Source organism: Hemitrygon akajei, chromosome 12, assembly GCF_048418815.1.
Source record: "Hemitrygon akajei chromosome 12, sHemAka1.3, whole genome shotgun sequence".
Lineage (NCBI taxonomy): Eukaryota > Metazoa > Chordata > Chondrichthyes > Myliobatiformes > Dasyatidae > Hemitrygon > Hemitrygon akajei.
In genome coordinates this window covers 17,656,053-17,683,546 of record NC_133135.1, presented here as the reverse complement: position 1 = coordinate 17,683,546, position 27,494 = coordinate 17,656,053, and the positions used below count along the sequence as shown (strand labels likewise).

Genomic DNA, 27,494 nt, shown 5'->3' with positions numbered 1-27,494 from the left:
TTCCTCCGGGTGCCCGGTTTCCTCCCGCAGTCCAAAGACGTTCTGGTTGGTGGGTTAATGTGATTATTGCACATTGACCCATTGTCAGGCTAGAATTAAATTGGCAGATTGCTAGTTGGCGTGGCTCGAACAGCTGAAAGGGCCTACTTCACGCTGTACCTCAATAAGTACATCTAAACCCACCATTTAAAATCAGGAAGCCAGGCTGGAGGCGAAGGACGGACCAGTGTTCAGCTTGCTGTTCATCGAGGTTTACTCGTCTCTGTGCTGGACTGTGGCTTGTGGCCTGAATCGGCTTCATGGCCGAACTTCTGCTGTTCTGCTGTTCTGTCTGTGAACTTCAGCTCTGAGTGTTATTTGCTTACTTTTATTATTTGAATGACTTATTTTTCCTTCTGTGCATTCGATGTTTGACAGTCTTTTTTTAATGTGTTCTGTTGGGTTTCTTTGTTTTGTGGCTACCTGTAAGGAGACAAATCTCTAGATTGTATAAAGTACATGTACTTTGATCTTTGGGAAAGAAAACAAAAACACGGAATTAGAGATCATTAGATCAATGTCAGTGGTAGAGTTAATGATGGGACTATTATTCAAAGTTCAAATTAATTTCATTATCAAAATACGTGTACTACCTGGAGATTCATTCGGGCGGCTGCGGGCAATGGGTCCGGAGCTCCCCCGGGTTCTAAATGGATATGGTATGGTCCCGGTGCTGGTTGATGAGAGTAGGCAGTTTAAATGGTTCAGCACATACTAGATGGGCTGAAGGGCCTGTTTCTTTGCTGTACTATACTGTGCTGTACTGTTTCTCTGCTATAACTCTAAATTCTGAGAACATGAGTTGTGGAGTCCTTGAGTCGTGGAATCAGTTCAGAGTTGAGGTTAGTGACGTTATCCACGCTGGTACACAAGCATGATGTTTGCAGAATAGTAATTGTTCCTGAACCCAAAGTTATGAGGGTATAGATGAGGTGAATGCTTGCAGGCTTTTCCCCCTTGGGTAGAACTTAAGGTTATAGGCCACTCTTAAGGTTGGAGCAGCAGCACATCTTATTCCACCTCCAACCTGATGGAATCTTTGCCAGCTCAGCGTGTCAGGAGTTTGACACAAGGACTGGTGAAGCCGAAGTGCACAGATGCATTAACAGAAGCTGAATAAGGGGGAAGGAAATGAAAAGTTATGGAAAGGGATGAGAGAAATGAATGGAAAGTAAGTACTTGCAGGACTTTGGCTGGTTGAGGTAAAGGCCTGTTTGTCAAGTCAAATTATTGAGTGTGTGCACAAGTATGGTGAGGTACAGGTACAATGAAAATCTTACCAGCAGCAGCATCACCGGCACAGGGGTGTGGAAAACCCACAGGACATAAATTATACAAGACAGTGGGGGATAAAGCAATAATGTGGCGGAAAGAAACATAATTATAAACAAGTGCACGGCTGTTACAGAGAACAGTGTGGCTCAACATAAATACATGGGATTCTGCAGATACAGGCAGTCCCCGGGTTACGTATGAGTTCTGTTCCTGAGTCCATCTTTAAGTCAGATTTGTATGTAAGTCAGAACAAGTACATCCGGTATTATTTAACGTCAGTTAGTCAAACGTTTGTCTCAGTATATAGCATATATTTTACCTTTCTATGCATATAAAACACTTAAGAAACGTATGTATTCCAATAATTAAACCACTGCGTTGCTTATTAATAATTGTAGCTTTCATCGGGGCAGGGCCTTTCACATGTTCCATTATTCTCACTTTATCCTTTAAGATTGTTCTGATCGTTGACCAACTGTAGCCTAACGCTTTTCCAATGACCGATGGCATTTCACCTCTTTCCGATCGCTTTATTATTTCCACTTTATTTTCAATCACGATTGCTTCCTGTCAATGGAACAGAAACACTGCGGGCGGCGGGTCCCGAGGTCCGGTGGGTCCTAAGGACCACCGCACTGAATTCCCTGGGTTCGAAAGTCCACTGCACTGAGACAGGTTAAATGGGACGTGGGGGCTGTGATCCTCCACAATATTCCACGTGGGAATTTAAACTGGAGGTGGCAGTGTTTTTTTTTAAAACGAGGTCGAGTTGCGAGCTCGACATCAACCCGGCACGGATGATAGGGGAGTCACTGGATTGACATCAACCCAGCACGGGAGCAGTCTGTCACTAAATTGAACTCTGGAACCTCCATTCTCGAGCCCAGCGCTGATCTCACTGCACCACCAGTTGACCAGAACGGGGGGGGGGGGGTCAGGGTGAATCTTGCTAAGAAAAATTTAAGACAAATACAAAGTTACGTACTCAACACAGTGTCAACGGCAACAACTTAAAATGGTGGACAGTGTCGCGATCTGACTTAAAATGGTGGAGGACGTTCTACTTCCTCGGTTCTTAAGTACGAGTTGTCCGTAAGCCGGACGTTCGTAACTCCGGGACTACCTGTACTGGAAATCCAGAGCAACACACACAAAGTGCTGGAGGAACTCAACAGGTCAGGCAGCATCCATGGAAATGATTAGAGTCGATATTTCAGGCCCAGACCCTTCTTTAGGACTGGAAAGGAAGGGGAAAAGATACCAGAATGAAAAAGGTGGGGCAGGGGAAGGAGGACTAAGCTAGAAGGACCATGGAGGAAAATTGGGGACCACTAACAAAGAGAAAGGGAAGAAGGAAATGCACCAAGGGGAGGTGATAGGTGAGTGAAGAGAAGAAGTAGGAGGCCAGAGGAGGAATAGAAAGAAAGGGATAGAAGAGGGGGGAAAAGTTTATTGGAAGGAGAAATCGATACTCATGCCATCAGGTCGGAGCTACCCGGACAGAAAACGAGGTGTTGTTCCTCCAGCCTGAGAGTGGCCTCATCATGGCAAAAGAAGAGGCCATGGACCAACATATTGGAAAGGGAATAGGAACTAAAATGGTTGGTCACCAGCAAATTGTGTTTTTGATGGATGGAATGGAGGTGCTTGACAAAGCAGTCCCACAATTTATGTAGATTCTCACCAGATCAGTATCACCGGATACAATAGACAACCCCAACAGATTCACAGATTGCATCGCCTGGAAGGACTGTTTGCGGCCTTGATTGGAGGTAAGGGAGGAGCTGAATGGGCAGGTGTAGCATTTCTGACCCACGCAGAGATGCATGCCAGGAGGAAGGTTAGTGGGGAAGGACGCAGGAAGAAGGGAATCGCGGAGGGAGTGTTCCTTGCAAAAGGTAAAGATGTGCTTGGTGGTAGGATCCCATTAAAGATGGCAGAAATTGCAGAGAATGATGCGTTGGATGCGGAGGCTCATGGCGTGGTAGGTGAGGACAAGAGGAACTCTGTCCCTGTTAAGGCGGCAATAAGGTGAGCGCCAATGTCTGGGAAATGGAGGAGATGCGAGTGAAGGTGGCATCAATGGTGGAGGAAGGGAAGTCCCATTCTTTGAAGAAGGAGGACATCTCTGATGTCCTGGAAAGGAAAGCCTCGTCCTGGGAGCAGATGCAGCAGAAATGAAGGGACTAAGGAAAGGGAAAGGCATTTTTACGGGAGACGCTGGGGATGAGATGGGTTTATAAAAAAATGTCGAGAGACAGTTTGTCTCCAGAGATGGAAACAGAGATTGAGAAAGGGGAGGGAGGTGTCGGAAAGGGATCAAATGAACTTAAGGGGAGAATGAAGTTAGAGGCAATGTTGATGAAATTGGTGAACTCAGTGTGGGTGCAGGAAGCAGCCACTTACCTCTGACATGCTAAACACAAGAGCTTCTGCAGATACGAGGAAATCTGCAGATGCTGGAAGTTCAAGCAACACACACAAATGCTGCCTGGCCTGCTGCGTTCCACCAGCATTTTGTGCAGATGCTGGAAATCCAGAGTAACAAAGAGAAAAGCCCTAGCTTTCTCAGCCCATCCCCATTGTCTGATCCAGGAAGCATTAAGGTAAATCCCCTTTGCACCCTCTCTAAAGCAAATGAGGTAACCAGAACTGAACACAATCCCCTGACCCTAATGGAGGCCAACACACTGTATCAGATCTGTGGCATTCAAGTCTGGTGACTCAGGTCTGTACAAGAAAATGTGATTTGCAGAGTGCTGTTCCAAGAGCTAAAGAACAATTCTGAGTGAGGTTGGAGGCACCATCGTATGCATGTCACCTCTGGCAGGGTTTGATAGCCATTACTTCCTACAAAGCAAAGCCCTACATTATAAATGGCAGTGATGCTTCACTACCAGACGAGCAGAACGCCTTTTATGCTCGCTTTGAAAGGGAGAATAAAACTACAGTGGTGAGGATCCCTGGAGCACCCGGTAACCCTGTAATCACTGTCTCGGAGACCAACATCAGGCTGTCTTTCAGGAGAGTGAACCCTCACAAGGAGGCAGGTCCACTAGAGTACCTGGTAAGGCTCTGAAAACTTGTGCCAACCAACTGATGGGGATATTCAAAGATATTTTCAATCTCATAGCAACAGTTGAAAGTTCCCACATTCTTCAAAAGAGCAACAATTGTACCAGTACCAAAGTGGGCCAGTGTGAGCCACCTTAACAACTGTCATCCAATCGCATTCACTGTTGTGGTGGTGAAATGCTTTGAAAGGTTGGTGTTGGCCAGAATCAACTCCTGCCTCAGCAAGGACTTGGACCCATTGCAGTTTGCCTATCGCTACAATAGGTCTACAGCGGACACAATCTCACGGCTCTCCACTCGGCCTTGGATCACTTTATGTTATTGGCTACCTTACTTTTGTATTCCATCTTTACCTTCTTAATGACTTTATCTTCTGTTGATTTTTAAAAGCTTCTCAATCCTCTAACTTCCCACTAATTTTTGCTCCATTATATGCTCTCTCTCTGGCTTTTATGCTGACTTTGACTTATGGTTAGCTATGGTTGTATTTTCTTTCATTTAGAGTATTTCTTCCTCTTTGCAATGTATATATCCTGTGCCTTCCGAATAGCTTCCAAAAATTCCTGCCATTGATACTCCCTGCCAGTGTTCTTTTACCATCAATTCTGACCAACTCCTCTCTCATGTCTCTGTAATTCCCTTTACTCCATTATAATACTGATACATCTGACTTTTGCTTCTCCTCAAATTTCAGGGTGAATTTGATCACATTATGATCACTTTCCCCTAAGAGTTCTTTTACCTGAAGCTCTCTAATCAATTCTGGTTCTTTACATGGCACCCAATCCAGAATAGCTGATCCTCTAGTGGGCTCAACCATTAACGTATATGTGTATATATACACCATAAGACCGAGGAGTAGTATTAAACCATCTGGCCCTTTGAGTCGCTCCATCATTCAATCATGGCTGATCCTTTTTCTGCCCTCCTCAGCACTTCTCTCACGTCTTCTCCCTGTAACCTTTGATGTCGTGGCCAATCAAGAACCTATCAAGTTTTGCCTTAAATACACCCTTCTGCTTCCACAGATGCCTGTGGTAATAAATTCCACAAATTCACCACCTTCTGGCTAAAGAAATTTTTCTGCATCCCTGTTTTAAATGGAAATACCTCCATCCTGAGGTTATGCCCTCTTGTCCTAGACCCCACCCCCACCATGGGAAACATCCTTTCCACATCTACTCTGTCTAGGCTTTCAACATTCAAAAGGTTTCAATGGAATCTCACCCCTGCTATCCTTCTAGATCTCAGTGAGTACAGACAAGAGCTATCAATTGTTCTTTGTGTGATAACCCTTTCATTCCTGGAATCATCCTTGTGAACCTCCTCTGAACCCTCTCCAATGCCAGCATATCTTCTTAGATGAGGATCAAAGAGCTGTTCACAATACTCAAGGTGAGGCTTCACCAGTGCCTTATAAAGCCTCAGCATTACATCCCTGTTATTGTATTTTAGACTTCTTGAAATGAATGTTACCATATTTGTTCTCCTCGCCACCGACTACCTGCAAGATAATCTTTAAGGTGTTCTTCACAAGGACTCCCAAGTCCCTTCGCATCTCAGATTTTTGGATTTTCTCCCCATTTAGAAAATAGTCTGCACATTTATTTCTTCTACCAAAGTGCATGACCATGTATTTTCCAACATTGTATTTTATTTGCCCTTTTCCTCCCATTCTCCTGATCTATCTAAGTCCTTCTGAAGCCTACCTACTTCCTCAACGCTACCCGGTCCTTGACCAATCCTCGTTTCATCTGCAAATTTGGCAACAAAGCCATCTATTTCATCATCTAAATCATTGATATACAGCATAAAAAGAAGCGGTCCCAACACCGACCCCTGCAGAACACCACTAGTCACTGGCAGCCAACCAGAGAAAGATCCTTTTATTCCAACTCGCTGCCTCCTACCAATCAGCCAATGCTCTAACCATGCCACTAACTTCCCTGTAATACCACGGGCTCCTAACTTGGTATGCAGCCTCATGAGTGGCACCTTGTCAAAGGCCTTCTGAAAGTCCAAATATAAAAACATCCACTTCATTCCATTTATCTATCCTACTTGTAATCACCTCAAAGAATTCCAACAGGTTCGTCAGGTAAGATTTTCCCTTAAGGAAACCATGCTGACTTTGTCTTACCTTGTCCTGCATCACTATGCCAGAGTCCAGTGATTTTTAGAAGATCATTACTAATGCCTCCACAATCTCTACCACTACCTGTTTCAGAACCCATGGGTGCAATTCATCTAGTCTGGGAGACTTCTGTACCCTTAGGTCTTTAAGATTTTTGGGCACATTCTCCCTTGTAATAATAACTGCACTCATTTCCGTTCCCCCACACTCCTCAACATCTAGTTCATCTGCCATCTCCTTGTTCCCCATTATTATTTCTCCAGCCTCATTTTCTAGCAGTCCTATGTCTACTCTCATCTCTCTTTTATTTTTTACCTATAAAAGCTTTCTCTATCCACTTTAATATTGTTTGCTAGCTTGCTTTCATATTTCATCTTTTCCCTCCTAATGTTTCTTTTAGTTGCTCTCTCTAGGTTTTTAAAAGCTTCCCAATCCTCTGTCTTACCACAATTTTTTGCGTTGTTTTATGCCCTTTCATTTGCTTTTACTTTAGCTTTGACTTCCCTTGTCAGCCACGGTTGTACTATTTTCTATTTTTTTTGTTTTTGGAATACGTCGATCCAGCATCATCATTTTTCCCAGAAGTTCACACCATTGCAGCCCTGCTGTCATCACTGCCAGTATTTCCTTACAATTTACTTTGGCCAACTCCTCTTTCATACCACTGTTATTTCAAGTTGAACTCAATCATATTATGATCACAGTCTACTAAGGATTCCATTACCTTAAGCTCCCTAATCGCCTCCAGTCCATTTCATAACACCCATAGTACAGTCGATCCCCTGGTAGGCTCAATGACAAACTGCTTTAAAAAGCCTTCTCATAGGCTTTCAACAAATTCAATCCTTGGGATCCTTTACCAACCTGATTTTCCCAATCTACCTGAATGGTAAAATCTCCCATGACTGTCATAACATTGCCCTTTTGACACGTCTTTTCTCTTTCCCGTTGTAATCTGTAGTACACATCCCAACTACTGTTTGGGGGCATGTGTATAATGGGCATCAGGGTCCTTTTACCCTTGCGGTTTCTGCACTCAATCCACAAAGGTTCAACATCTTCTGATCCTATGTCACATCTTTCTAATGATTTGATGCCATTCTTTACCAGTAGACCCACACCACCCTGTCTGCCTACCTTCCTATCCCTCTGATATAACTTATAACCTTGAACATTCTGCTCCCAACTACAACCATCCTTCAGCCATGATTCACTGATGGCCACAACATCATACCCGGCCATCTATAATAGTACAAGATCATCCAACTTATTTCTTATACTCCATGCATTGAGATATAATACTTTGAGTACTGTATTTGCTACCATTTTTGATTTTGCATCCCTAATGCACTGATACTTACCCTGCTGGCTGCAATTTAGTCCTATCATCTCCCTGCCCTTCCTGACACTGTAATTCAGTTTTTTTCTACGTATATTATGTATTGCATTGTACCACTGCTGCAAAGTTAACAAATTTTATGAGATCTGCCGGTGGTATTAAACCTGATTCTGACCGTACGCCTTCTTAACCACCTTATCAACTTGCACTTCAACTTTTAGGGTTCAATGGAAATGGATCCAAGAACCTCTTTTCCTCCCCACTACTAAGACACTGGTTACTAACCCTGTACTTTGCCTTCACGTTCAATCTTTCAAAATGAGTCGCTTCACACTTTCCTGGGTTGATCTCTATCTGTCACTTCTCAGCTCAGCATCCCATCAATATCCCGTTGTAACCTATGACGACCTTCTACACCACCCATAACATCACTAACCTTGGTGTCATCTGCAAACTTACCAACACACCCTTCATCCCCTCTTCCAAGCTATTTACAGTGGATCCATTGAGGTGGATTCCAAGCAGTTAGCTAATAAGACGTGAGCTTTTGTTTGGAAAACCGTTAAGGACATTGGGGTTTCTGCTGTTTTTTGCCACCCAGGAGGCTGTTGCTCGAGGAATTCAGAAGGAATACAGCCGCTTGAAGGAGCAGGATTGCTATTTCAGGTCATTGATCCGCGAGCTGGAACTCAAGCGGAATCGCATGGCGGAGCTTCTCCTTGCCTGTGGGATGAGGCCAGTCGTCCCCGAAGGAGGATACTTCATGATTGCCGATGTTTCTGGTAAAAGTAAGTGTTTTAAAGATTAGCTTTATTGGTCACGTGTACAACAAAACATACAGTGACGTGCACTGTTTGTGTCAAATCAAATCAGCGAGGATTGTGCTGTAGGCCGCTATGCTTCCAGCGCCCACCCAGTGTGCCCACGCCACATTGACCCTAACCGTACGACCCAGTGTGCCCACTTCACATTGACCCTAACCGTACGACCCAGTGTGCCCACTTCACATTGACCCTAACCGTACGACCCAGTGTGCCCACGGCGCATTGACCCTAACCGTACGACCCAGTGTGCCCACGCCGCATTGACCCTAACCGTACGACCCAGTGTGCCCACGGCACATTGACCCTAACCGTACGACCCAGTGTGCCCACGGCGCATTGACCCTAACCTTACGACCCAGTGTGCCCACGCCACATTGACCCTAACCGTACGACCCAGTGTGCCCACTCCACATTGACCCTAACCGTACGACCCAGTGTGCCCACTCCACATTGACCCTAACCGTACGACCCAGTGTGCCCACGCCGCATTGACCCTAACCGTACGACCCAGTGTGCCCACTCCACATTGACCCTAACCGTACGACCCAGTGTGCCCACGGCACATTGACCCTAACCGTACGACCCAGTGTGCCCACGCCACATTGACCCTAACCGTACGACCCAGTGTGCCCACTCCACATTGACCCTAACCGTACGACCCAGTGTGCCCACGCCACATTGACCCTAACCGTACGACCCAGTGTGCCCACGCCACATTGACCCTAACCGTACGACCCAGTGTGCCCACGGCGCATTGACCCTAACCGTACGACCCAGTGTGCCCACTCCACATTGACCCTAACCGTACGACCCAGTGTGCCCACGGCGCATTGACCCTAACCGTACGACCCAGTGTGCCCACGGCACATTGACCCTAACCGTACGACCCAGTGTGCCCACGGCGCATTGACCCTAACCGTACGACCCAGTGTGCCCACGCCACATTGACCCTAACCGTACGACCCAGTGTGCCCACGCCACATTGACCCTAACCGTACGACCCAGTGTGCCCACTTCACATTGACCCTAACCGTACGACCCAGTGTGCCCACGCCACATTGACCCTAACCGTACGACCCAGTGTGCCCACTCCACATTGACCCTAACCGTACGACCCAGTGTGCCCACGCCACATTGACCCTAACCGTACGACCCAGTGTGCCCACTCCACATTGACCCTAACCGTACGACCCAGTGTGCCCACGCCACATTGACCCTAACCGTACGACCCAGTGTGCCCACTTCACATTGACCCTAACCGTACGACCCAGTGTGCCCACTTCACATTGACCCTAACCGTACGACCCAGTGTGCCCACGGCGCATTGACCCTAACCGTACGACCCAGTGTGCCCACGCCACATTGACCCTAACCGTACGACCCAGTGTGCCCACGGCGCATTGACCCTAACCGTACGACCCAGTGTGCCCACGGCGCATTGACCCTAACCGTACGACCCAGTGTGCCCACGCCGCATTGACCCTAACCGTACGACCCAGTGTGCCCACGGCGCATTGACCCTAACCGTACGACCCAGTGTGCCCACGCCACATTGACCCTAACCGTACGACCCAGTGTGCCCACTTCACATTGACCCTAACCGTACGACCCAGTGTGCCCACGGCGCATTGACCCTAACCGTACGACCCAGTGTGCCCACTCCACATTGACCCTAACCGTACGACCCAGTGTGCCCACGCCACATTGACCCTAACCGTACGACCCAGTGTGCCCACGCCACATTGACCCTAACCGTACGACCCAGTGTGCCCACTTCACATTGACCCTAACCGTACGACCCAGTGTGCCCACGGCGCATTGACCCTAACCGTACGACCCAGTGTGCCCACGCCACATTGACCCTAACCGTACGACCCAGTGTGCCCACTTCACATTGACCCTAACCGTACGACCCAGTGTGCCCACGGCGCATTGACCCTAACCGTACGACCCAGTGTGCCCACTCCACATTGACCCTAACCGTACGACCCAGTGTGCCCACTCCACATTGACCCTAACCGTACGACCCAGTGTGCCCACTCCACATTGACCCTAACCGTACGACCCAGTGTGCCCACTCCACATTGACCCTAACCGTACGACCCAGTGTGCCCACGGCACATTGACCCTAACCGTACGACCCAGTGTGCCCACGGCGCATTGACCCTAACCGTACGACCCAGTGTGCCCACGGCGCATTGACCCTAACCGTACGACCCAGTGTGCCCACGCCACATTGACCCTAACCGTACGACCCAGTGTGCCCACGCCACATTGACCCTAACCGTACGACCCAGTGTGCCCACGCCACATTGACCCTAACCGTACGACCCAGTGTGCCCACGCCACATTGACCCTAACCGTACGACCCAGTGTGCCCACTCCACATTGACCCTAACCGTACGACCCAGTGTGCCCACGGCGCATTGACCCTAACCTTACGACCCAGTGTGCCCACGGCACATTGACCCTAACCGTACAACCCAGTGTGCCCACGGCGCATTGACCCTAACCGTACGACCCAGTGTGCCCACTCCACATTGACCCTAACCGTACGACCCAGTGTGCCCACGCCACATTGACCCTAACCGTACGACCCAGTGTGCCCACGCCACATTGACCCTAACCGTACAACCCAGTGTGCCCACTCCACATTGACCCTAACCGTACGACCCAGTGTGCCCACTCCACATTGACCCTAACCGTACGACCCAGTGTGCCCACGGCGCATTGACCCTAACCTTACGACCCAGTGTGCCCACGGCACATTGACCCTAACCGTACAACCCAGTGTGCCCACAGCGCATTGACCCTAACCGTACAACCCAGTGTGCCCACTCCACATTGACCCTAACCGTACGACCCAGTGTGCCCACGCCACATTGACCCTAACCGTACGACCCAGTGTGCCCACGCCACATTGACCCTAACCGTACGACCCAGTGTGCCCACGCCACATTGACCCTAACCATACATCTTTGGAATCTGAGAGGAACCCCACATGGTTATGTGGAGAACGTAGAAACTCCTTCCAGACGACGGCAGAATCAAACCCTAGTCTTACAGCAGGTGACTATGCCACCCTTGCACCTAACAGCCCTGAACATTTATTAACCTTCAAGAACAGTCGTTACCCCTCAAGAACGGTTCTTGCCCCTCAACCATCAGGCTCCTTAACCAGTGTGGATAACTCCACTCACCTCGACACTGAACTGATTCCACAATCTACGGACTCACCTTCAAGGACTCTACAACTCACATTCTCTATGTATATGTGTATAAATATATATATATATATATATATATATATATATTATTTTTTTTGTTTATTCAAATTGCACAGTTTCTCTTCTTTTTGCACATTGGTTGTTTGTCAGTCTTTCTGTAGTTTTAATACATTTGATTGTATTTCTTTATTTTCCTGTAAATGCTGGCAAGAAAACGAATCTGAGTAGTACAGTATCTAGTGATGTGTACACTACGTACTTGGATAATAAATTTACTTTGAGTTTTTTTGACTTACTTGAGCTTTGCTTGTTACCTGGGTCTTATGCTGCTCCCTTGAGGGACATGAGTCGGATCTGAAATGTTTCCTTCCTTCTGAATGATGCATTAAAGTAACAGAGGCATTTTGTTACAAGTGGAAAATTGGATTCGTCCCACAGTATACTCGGGTCTGACTTCAGACTCAACAAACTAAAAGACGCTGGTGCGGGATAAAAGGGCTCACAGTTCTGATTTGAATGTGATCCAAAGGTACAAGCTGCTGACAGTTTGGCAGCGGTGACTCCTGCTACTCTGTTTCGCCTTTGGATCGACCAGGAGCAGTTGTGGGATTGCAAAGGACAGACATTGCTGGGACGGTTGCCAACTAGAGAGGGATGTTATACTAACAGTGCTGAGCCTCCACAGTTGGTAAGAAGAATGAGAAGAGTCAGTGCTCCACCGCACACCCCCCACTACATCCCACTTTATGTACACACAGTCTATGTATGTATATAAGCTAATCTTCAGTATAGATGGCCACACTCAAGCAGTTATTGTACATTGTGTTTTACAGGATTGCTTTTATATTAGAAACATAGAAAACCTACAGCACAATACAGGCCCTTCAGCCCACAAAGTTGTACTGAACATTCCTACCTTAGAAATTACTAGGGTTACCCATAGCCCTCTATTTTTCTAAGCTCCATGTACCTATCCAAAAGTCTCTTAAAAGACCCTATCGTATCCGCCTCCACCACCGTTGCCAGCAGCTCATTCCACGCACTCACCACTCTCTGAGTAAAAAACTTGCCCCCGACATCTCCTCTGTAACTACTCCCCAGCACTTTAAACCTGTGTCCTCTGGTGGCAACCATTTCAGCCCTGGGAAAAAGCCTCTGACTATCCACACGATCAATGCCTTTCATCGTCTTATACACCTCTATCAGGTCACCTCTCATCCTCCGTCATTCCAAGGAGAAAAGGCCAAGTTCACACAACCTGTTTTCATAAGGCATGCTTCCCAATCCAGGCAACATCCTTGTAAATCTCCTCTGTACCCTTTCTATGGTTTCCACATCTTTTCTGTAGTGAGGTGACCAGAACTGAGCACAGTACTCCAAGTGGGGTCTGACCAGGGTCCTATATAACTGTAACATTACCTCTTGGCTCCTAAATTTAATTCTACGATTGATGAAGGCCAATACACCATACACCTTCTTAACCACAGCGTCAACCTGCGCAGCTGCTTTGAACGTCCTATGGACTCAGACCCCAAGATCCCTCTGATCCTCCACACTGCCAAGAGTCTTACCATTAATACTATATTCTGCATTTATATTTATTATGTTCTTTGTGCTTATTGTGCTTTTTACACTGTTCTCCTTTAATCTTCTGTGCTAAAGAATGACAATGAATAATCTTGAATATAAAGATAGAACTTTGAACATTACAGCACAATACAGGTTCTTCAGCGCACAATGCTGTGCCAACCTTCTAACCTACTGTAAGATCAATCTAACCCTTCCCTCCTACATAGCCCTCCAGCTTTCTATCATCAAGGTTGGTTTGTTCATTATGTGCCATGTCATACAATGTGGGCAATTATGGTCTTTCCATGACCATGATTGTTCTTGGCAAATTTTTCTACAGAATTGGTTTCTGGGACGTGTCTTTACAAAACGGGTGACTCTAGCTGTTATCAATACTCTTCAGAGATTTGTCTGCCTTGAATCAGTGGTCGCACAACACTAGCTGCTCGTACCGTCATCCACCACAGGCTCCCAGGCCTTCACATGACCCTGATCGGGGGGGGGGGGGGGGGAGCAGTTGCTACACCTTGCCCAAGGGTGTTCTGCAGGACCGTGGAGGGAAGGAGCACTTCGCACCTGCTTTGGTAGAGATGTATCTCCACTCTGCTACCTAAATTATCCGTATGCCTACCTTAAATATCCTTCATGTACCTGCCTCTGCCACTGTGCAGTTAGCCTGAGGAAAGGTGGGGGAGGGGAAGGTGATAGGTGAAGCCAGGTGGGTGGGAAAAGTCAAGGGCTGGAGAAGGAAGAATCCCTTAGGAGAGGAGAGTGGACCATAAGAGAAAGGGAAGGAGGAGGGGACCCAGGGGGAAGTAATAGGCAGGTGAGAAGAGGTTAAGAAGTCAGTGTAGGGAATAGAGGAAGGGGGGGAGGAGATTTTTGTTCACCAGAAGGAGAAATCGATATTCATACCATCAGGTCGAATGCTACACAGACAGAATATAAGGTGTTGCTCCTCCACCTTGGGGGTGGCCTCACCTTGGTACAAGTGAAGGCCATGGACCAACATGTGGAAATGGGAATTGGAATTGAAATGTTTGGCCACCGGGAAGACCAGCCTATGGTGGATGGAGCAGAGGTGCTTCTTGTTGCGGTCCCCCAATTTACGACGGGTCTCACCAATGTAGAGGAGGCCGCACCGGGAGCACTGGACTCAATAGACAACCCCAGCAGATTTGCAGGTGAAATGTGTTGCCTCACCTGGAGGGACTGATTGGGGCCTTGAGTGGGAGTGAGGGAGGAGGTGTATGGGCGGGTGTAGCAGTTAGGCTGCTTGAAGGGATAGGTGCCCCCACAAGATGCTGGAGCAGGTCAGGCAGCATCTATGGAAATGAGCAACATGGTGTTGCAGTTCAGAGAAAGTGCAAGGTCACGCTAAGATAGATTGGAAGATCCAACCAGGAAGGAGGCCTCAGGTTCCAATCCACCAGGTTCAGGAACAGTTATTCCACTTCAACCATCAGCTTCCTGAACCAGCAAGGATAACTTCACTCAACCTCAACTCTGAACTGATTCAACAACCCATGGACTCATTTTCAAGGTCTCTACAACTTGAGTTCTCAATATGATTTATGTGTGTATATATTTGCACAATTTGTCTTTTTTGGCACATTGGTTGTCAGTCCTGATGAAGGGTCTCGGCTTGAAACGTCATCTGTTTACTCTTTTCCATAGCTGCTGCTGAGTTCCAGCATTTTGTCAGTCCTTATTTGTGTATAGTTTTTAATCACCTCTATTCTGTTTCTTTATTTTCCTGTAAATATGTGTAAGAAACCAAGTCTCAATATATACTGACATATATGTACTTTGGTAATAAGTTTCTCTTTGGCTTTGATCAGGAGTCCATATTTTAGTGTGTGAGAGGTCTGTTCAAGAGGCTGGTAAAGTGAGCTGGAGGCTGTTCTTGTGGTATGTCCTTTCAGGCCTATGTGTCTCCTGCCTGACAGGAGGGGGAGGGTGGAGAGGAGGGAGAATGAGCAGGGTGGAAGGGGTCCTTGGTTACGTTGGCCACTTTCTCAGGGCAGCAGAAAGTGCCGTGAGATACGATAGAGGGGAGGCTGGTTTGTGTGAGGGACTGTGGCCTTGGGCGGCACAGCTGTCGTACCAAGCTGCCCTGCATCCGGATACAGTGATCTTTATGGTGTATCTATAAAAGTACGAATACTAACATGAGAGGAAACTATTTTTGTGCAGTGGTGGTTAGAGTCTGGAATGTATTGCCAGGAATAGCGAAGTGGGTTCAATGATAGCCTTCATTACAGAGGTAGGTAAATATCTCAAAGGAAAGAATGTGCAGGACCGCTGGGGGAGCTTAGAGTGGCATTCTTCCATTGAGTGCGAATGGACTTCACCCCAACCGACTCTGAATCCACAACCAGACGCACGAACCAGGAATATCCTTCCCACCTCTGTGGTGTGGTCACACTTGGCAGACTCCATCCAGGGTGACGGTTGATTGACCTTCTGACCCCACACCAAGACGGGCATGTGTCATGTTTCCTGCTCCCGATGCCAGCCTGGCAAAAAATGACAAGCACAAGCGTGGATTCTGGATGAGGATCTGTTCATTCAGGTAGCTCCTGCCATCCCCACCCCGAATTGCCATGGAACAGCTCACAGATGTTAGCTGCCCAAGGTCACGAGGAACGTTCACGTGCGTGAACCTTCATGGAGTGCAGACAGAGCTTCAGGGCACTTGTACTTGAAGTTACTACCATTAGAAGTGGAGAAGAATGGAAGGAAGAAAGAGGTTATTGTTGGTAAAGGGCCAACGTTGTTTTCAATTTGAGGAATGCTATTTATTGGAGCTCTCCGAAGTCATTCAGTCTATGGCAACATTGCTTTGTGTTCTGCGTTCTGCGGTCGCATAGCAGTTAGCGTAACACTATTATAGCGCCAGCTGTAATTCTGCCACTATCGTCAAGGAGTTTGAAAATTCTCCCTGTGACTGGTGGGATTCCTCCGGGAAATCTGGTTTCCTCCCATGGCCTGAAGATGTGCGGGTTAGTAGGTTAATTGGTGACATGCGTGCATTTGAGCTGAAATAGCCTGTTATAGTGCTGTAACTTAAAATTTAAAAAAAAACTGGATGGGCTTGGGTCCTTTACTGGACCCTAATGTTTAGCTTGCTTCACAATGAAAATTTAGATTTCTTCTAATTATTTACATATCTTTCTCTCTAGATGTCGATCTCTCCGAGATGGAAGGCGATGAGCCTTATGATAACAAATTTGTGAAATGGATGATTAAGAACAAGGTACATTGTACTTGGTTTTGGGAGTGGGGAACAATGCGATGTCTACATCAGATATAACAAATACTGACGGTGGCTCTGAGTCAGAAGATTGTCAATGAAAATAACTCCTCAGAGACTTGAGCCAAAAATCTAGATATGAATCTCCAGTCATTGAGAAAAATCAGTCCTCAACAGTGCTGTCTTCTGAGATAAAACAATGAACCAAGTTAAACCTGTTAAACATATCACATGGATGGTAAAGATAGAACGGTGGTTCTATGGTCAAGAACATGTTCTCCTGATATCCCAGAAATATTCATTGTTTATTTATCGCAAAGAAAAGGTACTCGGCCGTCTTTCAATTTCTGTTCGCAGGATCACTCTCACATTCTGGAGATGTCCAAGTTAGTAGGGTAATTGGTCACTTGGGTGTAGTTAGGTGCCCTTAGAGACTCGCTGGGCTGGAAGGACCTGTTAGTGCACTGTATCTCTAGAATAAAGTAACTTTTCAAGGTAGTGAATACATTAGTAGCACATAGTAAGATAGAATTAGTTAACAAGTCTTAATTGTTGAAATTTGAGGTATGACTGAGTCTAGAAATGAGTTGAACACTTTGACGTTGATGATAGTTTCCCTTCTACTACATGGGTGGTAGGTACAGACCTGTGCAAAAGTCTTTAAGCACATGTGTATAGCTAGGGTGCCTCAGACGTTTTTACAGTATTGTAATAATTTAATGTATTGCACTGTACTGCTGCCGTGAGGAAAAAAAAACAAATTTCATGACATACGTGAGTGATGATAAACCTGATTCTGGTATGGGTCTCTATTGTCGACAGAGAGTGGGAAGAAGGCAGGGAGAGGGGGTCATGGATGGGAAAGGGGGAAGGGAGAGGGGAGGGGGTGGGAAGCACCTGAGAAGCATTCTGTAATGATCAGTAAACCAATTGTTTGGAATCAATTGACCTAACCTGGTGTCTCAAGGCTGGGTACGCCTGCATCTGAGCCACACCCCAGCCCTGACACTCCTTCTCTGCCATCTGTCCCACACTCGTCCTGAGTCACTCCACCCTTGCAGTTCCCAACATCCTTAGAAACATAGAAAACAGACAGCACAATACAGGCCCTTTGGCCCACAAAGCTGTGCCGAACATGTCCCTACTTTAGAACTACCTAGGCTTTACCCATAGCCCTCTATTTTTCTAAGCTCCATGTAGCCATCCAAGAGTCTCTTAAAAGACCCTATCATTTCCACCTCCACCACCACTGCCGGCATCTCTTTCCACGGACTCAGCACTCTCTGCATAAAAAACTTACCCATGACATCTCCTCTGTACCTACTTCCAAGCACCTTAAAACTATGCCCTCTCGTGCTAGCCATTTCAGCCCTGGGGAAAATCCTTGACTATCCACATGATCAATGCCTCTCATTATCTTGTAGACCTCTGTCAGGTCACCTCTCATCCTCCGTCACTCCTTTCTATGATTTCCATGTCCTTCCTGTCATGAGGCGACCAGAATTGATCACAGTACTGCAAGGGTCCTATATGGCTGCAACATTGCCTCTCAGCTCTTAAACTCAATCCCACGGTTAATGAAGGCCAGTGCACCATATGGCTTCTTAACTACAGAGTTAACCTGCGTAGCAGCTTTGAGTGTCCAATGGACTTTGACCCCAAGATCCCTCTGATCCTCCACACTGCCTAAAGTCTTACCATTAATACTATATTCTGCCATCATATTTGACCAGATAATGGATGCTGCCTTCCTACAACAGACAGTGTTCATGTAGATGTGCTTGATGTTGGGAGGGCGTTACCTGTGACATACTGAGCCAAATCCACTACCAAAAATATTTGGTGTGTATACCAGGTCATAGTGCATCCAGTCAATTCACTTTCCACTACACGTCCATGGAAGTTTGTCAAGGATTTTGATGACATGCCGAATCTCTGCAGACTCCTGAGGAAGTAGAAGCCCTGTCATGTTTTATTTGCAATAATATTTATATGATAGGTCCAGGACAGTTCAGCTGAGTTACTGACCCCCAAGAATTTAAAGTTACTGACCCTCTCCTCCTCTGATCCACCAATGAGAACTGGCTCATGGACCCCCTGGTTTCAGTCTCCTGGAGTCTACAAACAGCTCCTTGGTCTCACTGACATTGAGTCAGAGGTTGATGTTTTGACACCACTCAGCCAGATTTTCAGTCTCCCTCCTGTATGCTGATTCATCGCCACCTTTGATATGGTCTCTCACGGACATATCATAAGAAATAGGAGCTGAAGGAAGCCATCTAGCCTGTCGAGCTTGCTCTACATTCAATAAGATCATGGCTGATCTGATCATGGACTCATCTCCACCTACCTGCCTTTTCCCCAAATCCCATAATTCTCCACTATGCAAAAATCGATCCAGCCTTGTCTTAAATATATTTACTGAGGTAGCCTCCACTGCTTCATTGGGCAGAGAATTCCACAGATTCACCACTCTTTCGGAAAAGCAGTTACTCCTTATCTCTATTGTAAATTTACTCCCCCGAATCTTGAGGCTATGTCCCCTAGTTCTAGTCTCACCTACCAGTGGAAATAACTTTCCTGTCTCTATCTTATCTATCCCTTTTATAATTTTATATGTTTCTATAAGATCTCCTCTCATCCTTCTGAATTCCAGCGAGTACAGTCCCAGGCGAATCAATCTCTCCTCATTGTCTAACTCCCTCATCTCTGGAATTAACCTGGTGAATCTCCTCTGCACCGCCTCCAAAGCCAGTATATTCCTCCTCAAGTAAGGAGACCAAAACTGCATGCAGTACTCCAGGTGTGGCCTCACCAGTACCCTGTACAGTTGCAGCATAATCTTCCTGCTCTGAAGTTCAATCCCTCTAGCAATGAAGGCCAATTTTCCATTTGCCTTCTTGATAGCCTGCTGCACCTGCAAACCAACCTTTGGCAATTCATGCACAAGCACTCCCAAGCCCCTCTGCACAGCAGTATGCTGCAAATTTTTACCATTTAAATAATTACCTGATCTTCTGCTTTTCCTTCCAAAGTGGATGACCTCGCATTTACCAACATTGTACTCCATCTGTCAGACACTTGTCCACTCACTTAACCTGTCTATATCTCTCTACAGACACTCCGTATACTCTGCACAATTAGGTTTTCCACTCAATTTAGTGTCATCAGCAAACTTAAATACACTATGCTTGGTCCCCTCTTCCGGATCATTAAAATATATCATAAGCAGTATATCGGAAGTATAAGCTGTGATAAAGGATGTCGAACAGAAACATCAACAATAACTTGATTCCCACAGATGCTGCTCAGCCTGCTGACTTCCCCCAGCACGTACTGTAAACCTACACCTGGTTGGTTTATAATACTTAATTGTCACCAAACAATTGATATGTACAATCATCACAGTGATATTTGTTTCTGCGCTTCGCGCTCCCTGAAGTACAAATCAAAGTAAATATAATAAAAATTTAAATTATAAATCATAATTAGAAAATAGGAAAGGGAATGTGAGGTAGTGCAAGCCAGGTCCGGATATTTGGAAGGTACGGCCCAGATCCGGGTCAGGATCCGTTCACCCGTCTTATCACAGTTGGAAAGAAGCTGTTCCCAAATCTGGCCATACGAATCTTCATGCTCCTGAACCTTCTCCCGGAGGGAAGTGGGACAAAAAGTGTGTTGGCTGGGTGGGTCTTGTCCTTGATTATCCTGGCAGCACTGCTCCGACAGCGTGAGGTGTAATTGAGTCCAAGGATGGAAGATTGGTTTGTGTGATGTGCTGGGCTAGGTTTACGATCTTCTGCAGCTTCTTCCGATCTTGGACAGGACAACTTCCATACTAGTTTGTGATGCACCCTAGAAGAATGCTTTCTACGGTGCACCTATAAAAATTAGTGAGGGTTTTAGGGGACAGGCCAAATGTCTTCAGCTTTCTCAGGAAGTAAAGGCATTGGTGGACCTTCTTGGCAGTGGACTCTGCTTGTTTAGACCAAGTCAGGTCATTTGTGATATTCATCCTGAGGAACTTAAAGCTTTTGACCTGTTCTACCTGCGCACCACCAATGTAGATGAGGTTGTGAGGTCCGCTACTCCTTCTGAAGTCAACAACCAATTCCTTCATCTTGCTGATGTTGAGGGATAGGTTATTGTCTTCGTACCATGCCACCAGGTTCTTAATTTCCTCTTTGTACTCAGACTCCTTATTACCCAAGATATGGCCTACAATTGTGGTTTATGTTAGAATATAGAACAGTACAACACAGGAACAGTCACTTAGGCCCACAGTGTTGAGCTGAACCAGATGAAAAGTAATTCAAAAACCTCCAAACACTAATCCTTCCTACCTACATAATGTCCACATCCCTCCATCTTCCTCACATTTATGTACCTATCTAAACGTCTCTTAGAAGCCTCTAATGTATTTGCCTCAACCACCATACCAGGCAGTGCATTCCAAGCATCACCACTCTCTTACCCCTCACATCGCCTTTAAACCTAGCCCTCTCACCTTAAATCCATGCCCTCTGGTATTAGACATTTCAACCCTGAGAAAAAGAGATTCTCTGGCTACTCTATCTATGCCTCTCATAATCTTAGAAACCTCTATCAGATCTGTGGTGAATTAAAGCAATTGACCTTACTTTGTCTGGCTTATGTGTAATTCTGGATGTACAGCAAGGTGGATGTCGAAACAATGCTTGGAAATTATTCTTCAACCCTTGTGATTGACTAGCAATCAAAGCTGGTATGTTCAAATCCCCAAAACATCAGGTTGGAGGCTACCCAGAAGGATCACTTCCAGGTGAGGTGACACTTCACCTGTGAGTCGGCTGGTGTGGTATACTGCGTCCGGTGCTCCCGGTGTGGCCTTCTATAGGTGAGACCTGATGCAGGCTGGAAGAACATTTCACTGAACACCTACCCTCTGTCCGCCAGAGAAAGCAGGATCTCCCAGTGGCCAAACATTTTAATTCCACGTCCCATTCCCATTCTGATATGTCTATCCATGGCCTCCTCTATTATCAAGATGAAGCCACACTCAGGTTGGAGGAACAACACCTTATATTCCATCTGGGTAGCCTCCAACCTGATGGCATGAACATTGACTTCTCTAACTTCCGTTAATGTTCCTCCTCCCCTTCTTACCCCCTCCCTTATTTATTTGTTTGTTTATTTATTCCCCCCTCTTTTTTCTCTCTCTGCCCCTCTGCGATGTACGCCAGTATACAAGACAGGGCAGCATGATGCTGATACAGAGAGCAAGCTGTTGCCCGTGCAGCAGGCTCCCCCTCTCCATGCAGTTGATGAAACCAAAGGAACGGCAGAAACAGATACAATGGCATCACAGGAGTTGCCAGTCAGCATTGAACTCAATGTAGGACTGCCTTATGGACTCCAGCTCTGGATCTTTCCTAGGAGTTTACACCCATAGTCTTCCCCATGAGTGGGTATAGTCACAAGGCAGTGGAGGTTTGAGATCAGAGTTTTCCTTCTCCCTGATAAGACCATAAGACATAGGAGCAGAATTAGGCCATCTGGCCTATCGAGTCTGCTCCGCCATTCAATCATGGCTGATCCTTTTCTTCTCTCCTCCTCAACCCCAGTTCCCGACCTTTGATTCCATGTCCAATCAAGAACCTATCAATCTCTTGCCTTAAATACACCAACGACCTGTCCTCCACAGCTGCATGTGGCAACAAATTCCACAAATTCACCACACCCTGGCTAAAAAAATTACTCCATATCTCTGTTTTGAAAGGACGCTCCTCTATGCTGAAGCGGTGCCCTCTTGTCTGAGACTCTCCCACCATGAGAAATATCCTTTCCACATCTATGTCTAGATCTTTCAACATTGGAAAGGTTTCAGTGAGATCTCCCCTCATCCTTCTGAATTCTAGCGAGTACAGACCCAGAGCCATCAAACATTCCTTGTATGATAACCCTTTCATTCCTGGAATCATCCTTGTGAACCTCCTCTGGACTCTCTCCAATGCCAGTACATCTTTTCTAAGATGAGGGGCCCAAAACTGTTCACAATACTCAAGGTGAGGCCTCACCAGTGCCTTTTAAAGCCTCAGCATCACATCCTTGCTCTTGTATTCTAGACCTCTTGAAATGAATGTTAATGTGCCATTTGCCTTTCTCACCACTGACTCAACCTGCAAGTTAACCTTTAGGGTGTTCTGCACAAGGACTCCCAAGTCCCTCTGCATCTCAGGTTCCTGGATTTTTTCCCCATTTAGAAAATAGTCCACACATTTATTTCTACTACCAAAATGCATTACTGTGCATTTTCCAACGTTGTATTTCATTTTCCACTTTCTTGCCCATTCTCCTAATCTGTCCATCCTTCTGCATTTTTTCCTGTTTCCTCAACACTACCTGCCCCTCCACCAGCCTTTGTATCATCTGCAAACTTGGCAACAAAGCCATCTATTATATAATTTAAATAATTTATATAGAGCATAAAAAGAACTGGTCCCAACACCAAACCCTGCGGATCACCACTAGTCACCGGCAGCCAACCAGAAAAGAACCTTTTATTCCCACTTGCTGCCTCCTATGAATCAGCCAGCTAACTCTAACCAAGTTAGTAATTTTCCTGTAATACCATGGGCTCTTAACTTGGTAAGCAGCCTCATGTGTGGCAACTTGTCAAAGGCCTTCTGTAAGTCCAAATATACAACATCCACTGCATCCCCTTGTCCTGTGTCACCAAGTACTTCATCATCTCGTTCTTAACAATTGACTCCGACATCTTCCTAACCACTGAGGTTAGGCTATCTGGTGTATAATTTCCTTTCTGCTGCCTTCCTCTTTTCTTAAAGAGCGGAGTCGCATTTCCAAACACAGCTGATGAGCCCCATCTGCCCTAAGCGACTGGTTTGAAGGTGCCAGCAACCCGTCATTACCCACTTTCAACGTAAGAAATAGGAACAGGAGTAGGCCACCTTGTCCATCGAGCCTGCTCTGCCATTCACTAAGATCATGGCTGATCTGGCCATGGACTCATCTCCACCTACCTGCATTTTTCCCATAACCCTTAATTCCCCTACTATGCAAAAATCTATCCAACCTTGTCTTAAATATACTTACTGAGGTAGCCTCCACTGCTTCATTGGGCAGAGAGTTCCACAGATTCACCACCCTCTGGGAAAAGCATTTCCTCTTCATCTCCGTCCTAAATCTATTCTCCTAAATCTTGAGGCTATGTCCCCTAGTTCTAGTAGCTAAGCCACACATGAAGGCCAGGTGCTGGGCTTAATTGTCAGGGGCAGTTTGAGACGCATGTGATTGGGAGCACTGAATAAGTAGTGGGAGGTTATCCCTACTAACCACTGACACCCAGCTATAACAACCACAAGGAATGTGGAGGCATTAGTAATGACCTCTCAAGAATCACTAGATTCTGGAGTAGTTCCACAGGACTGGAAAATTGCAAATGTCACTAAGAAGGGAGGGAGAAGAAAGCCTGACTTCAGTGATTGGGAAGATGCTGGAGTCTGTTATTAAGGAAGAGGATTTGATGTACTTGGAGACATATGATAAAATAGTCAAAATCAGTATGGTTTCCTTATGGGAAGATCACGTCTGACAAATCTGTTGGAATCCTTTGAGGAATAGCAGGCAGGATAGACAAAGGAGAACTGGTGGATGGTATGTACTTGGATTATCAGAAGGCCTTTGACAAGCTGCTGCATGTGAGGCTGCTTAACCAGATAAGAGCTAATGGTATTGCAGGAAAGATACTAGCATGGATAGAAAATTGGCTGGCTGGCAGAAGGGAAAGAGTGAAAATGAGGGGGGTCCTTTTTTGGTTGGCTCCCGGTGACAAGTGGTGTTCCACAGGGTAGGACTACTTCTTTTCACAGTACGTGTAAATTATTTGGATGATGAGATTGATGGCTTTGTGGCTAAGTTTGCAGATGATATGAAGATAGATGGAGGTGCAGGTTATGCTGAGGAAGTAGCGAGTCTGCAGAAGGAATTAGACAGATTAGGAGAATAAGCAAAAAAATGGCAGATAGAATGTAGGGTCTGGAAGTGTATGGTCATGCATGTTGGTGGAAGGATTAAAGATGTAGACTATTTTCTAAATGGGGAGAAAATTCAAAAATCAGAGGTGCAAAGGGACTTAGGTGTCCTTGTGCAGAGTCCCTACAGGTTATCTTACAAGTTGAGTCAGTGGGAAGGAAGTACAATGTTAGCATTCATTTTGAGTGGACTTGAATATAGAAACCAGGATGTATTGCTGAGGATTTATAAAACATTGGTCAGATTGCATTTGGAGTATTGTGAGAAATTTTGGCCCTTTATCTAAGAAAGGAAGTGCTGGGTTTGGAGAGAGATCCAAAGGAGGTTCACGAGAATGACCTCTGGAATAAAAGGGTTAACATATGAGGAGTGTTTGATGGCACTGGGTCTGTACTTGCTGCAGTTCAGAAAAATGAGGGGTGACCTAATTGAAACCTGTTGAGCATTGAAAGAACTAATGGATATGGTGAGGATGTTTCCCATAGTGGGGGAGGCTAGGACCAGAGGGCACAGTCTCAGAATAGAAGGGCATCCATTTATTATTTCTTTATTTATTGAGAGATGACGCTTCAAGCAGTGCCAACCAGCAATCCCCCGATTTAATCCTATCCTAATCACGGGACAATTTACAATGTCAACCAGTATGCCTTTGGATTGTGGGCAGAAACCAGAGCATCTGGAGAATTCTTATGTGGTCTCGGGGAGAGCGTACAAACTCCTTACAGGCAGCAGCGGGAATTGAACCTGGGTCACTGGTACTGTAACCACAATACACCCCAGAGATGAGGAGGAATTTCTCTAGCTGGAGGGTGGTGAATCTGTGGAATTAAGTTGGTTGTGGAAGCCAAGTCTTTGGGTATATTTAAAGTGGAGGTTAATAGGTTCTGGTAGATTAGTAAGAGCATCAAAGGTTACAGGGAGTATGCAGGAAGCTTGGGTTGGGAGTGTTAATAAATAACTCAGTCATGATTGAATGGTGGAGCACACTCGATGGGCCAAATGGCCTAATTTTGCTTCTTGTCTTATGGTCTCACCTGGATGTAACCTACACAGTCACAGGGAGAACATACAATCTCTTTACAGATGACATAAATAATTATATAATAAATAGAGATGATATAAACAGTTGTCTAACCCAACACACCCCTTCAACAGCTCACTGCACAATATTCACCGCACATCTCCCCTCCATTTCAAAATGCAGTGAAGTTTGCTCCTGTGTACATTCAAGGGTCACTTTATTGAGTACACCTGTACACCAGCTCTTTAATGAAGATATCTAACCAGCCAATCGTGTGGCAACAACTCAATGCAGACATGGTCAAGAGGTTCAGTTGTCGTTCAGACCAAACATCAGAATGGGGAAGAAATGTGATCGAAGTGACTTTGACCGTGGAATGATCGTTGGTGCCAGACGGGGTGGTTTGAGTATCTCACAAACTACTGATCTCCTGGGATTTTCTCCCTCGGAGTTCACAGAGAATGGTGCCAAAACAGAAAAAAAAACAGTGAGCGGCAGTACTGTGGGTGAAAATGAGAGAGATCAGAGGAAACTAGTTCAAACTGACTGGAATGTGACAGTAATTCAAAAAACCACACGTTACAGCAGAGTTGTGCAGTGCTGAATGCACAATGCATTGAACCTTGAAGTGGATGGGCTACAGCAACAGGAGACCATGAGCTGCACTCAGTAGCCACTTAGAAACATAGAAAACCTACAGCACAGTACAAGCCCTTCAGCCCACAAAGTTGTACTGAACATGTCCCTACCGTAGAAATTACTAGGCTTACTTATAGCCCTCTATTTCACTAAGCTCCATGTACCTATCTAAAATCCTCTTAAAAGACCCTATCGTATCTGCCTCCACCACTTTTGCTGACAGCCCATTCTACACACTCACCACTCTCTGAGTAAAAAACTTACCCCTGACATCTCCTCTGTATCTATTCCCCAGCACCTTAAACCTGTGGCCTCTTGTGGCAACCATTTCAGCCCTGGGAAAAAGCCTCTGACTATCCACACGACCAATGCCTCTCATCATCTTGCACACCTCTGTCAGGTCACCTGTTTATTAGATAAAGCTTACAAAATGGCCACTGAGTGTATATATGTACACATCAGGTGTGCAGTATATCTGTATAACAGCAAGTTAAAAGAGCTTTCTAACCAGTGCTAATAGCAGTTGTGGAAAAATACACTGTAACAAGAACCCCACTGAAATACTAAGCATTGTGGAGAATCAGACCGTGTGTAGAGTTCTGGCCAATGTTGAATTTGTCAGTGAACACTATTCCACTGTCCTACTAATCCATTTGGCTTGTGGTCCATTAAAAGTTGCAGCTCATAATTACCACACTTTCTGCCAAACTTTTTGCAATGTATTTGGAGATTTTTACAGCTTTACGGAGCTGACGTATTTCTCAATGTAGATTTTATCGCTTTTTCTATTTAATCTCAGAAGGTCACATATAACAGGTGGCACTATACATAGAATAGGGAGGAATGGATATACAGAGTAACTAATCTAAAATATTTGACTCCCTGAAGGGACATGATTCTCTAAGGCCAAATATCTTCCCAGGCTCACAGCTGGATTTCTCCTTTGTTCATTTTCTGCTATCTCTTTGCTCTCTCATCCCTGAATGCACCAAACACACTGAAATATCTTCAAATTTAGTTTCAGGGCCGTCCCCCTCACAGTTTCCTGTGATCCCAAACAGA

General features: G+C 45.8%; 1 protein-coding gene across 8 annotated transcripts in view; it reads left to right on the top strand.

Annotated features, from left to right (window-relative positions):
• LOC140736746 (kynurenine--oxoglutarate transaminase 3-like) overlaps positions 1-27,494 on the top strand; it is a 150,758-nt gene that overhangs the window by 115,124 nt on the left and 8,140 nt on the right. For all 8 annotated transcript variants that reach the window (XM_073062631.1, XM_073062637.1, XM_073062633.1 and 5 more), the window contains 2 exons: positions 8,464-8,650; positions 16,668-16,741. In XM_073062631.1, the coding sequence (XP_072918732.1) occupies positions 8,464-8,650; positions 16,668-16,741 (261 nt within the window). The remainder of the gene's footprint in view (positions 1-8,463; positions 8,651-16,667; positions 16,742-27,494) is intronic.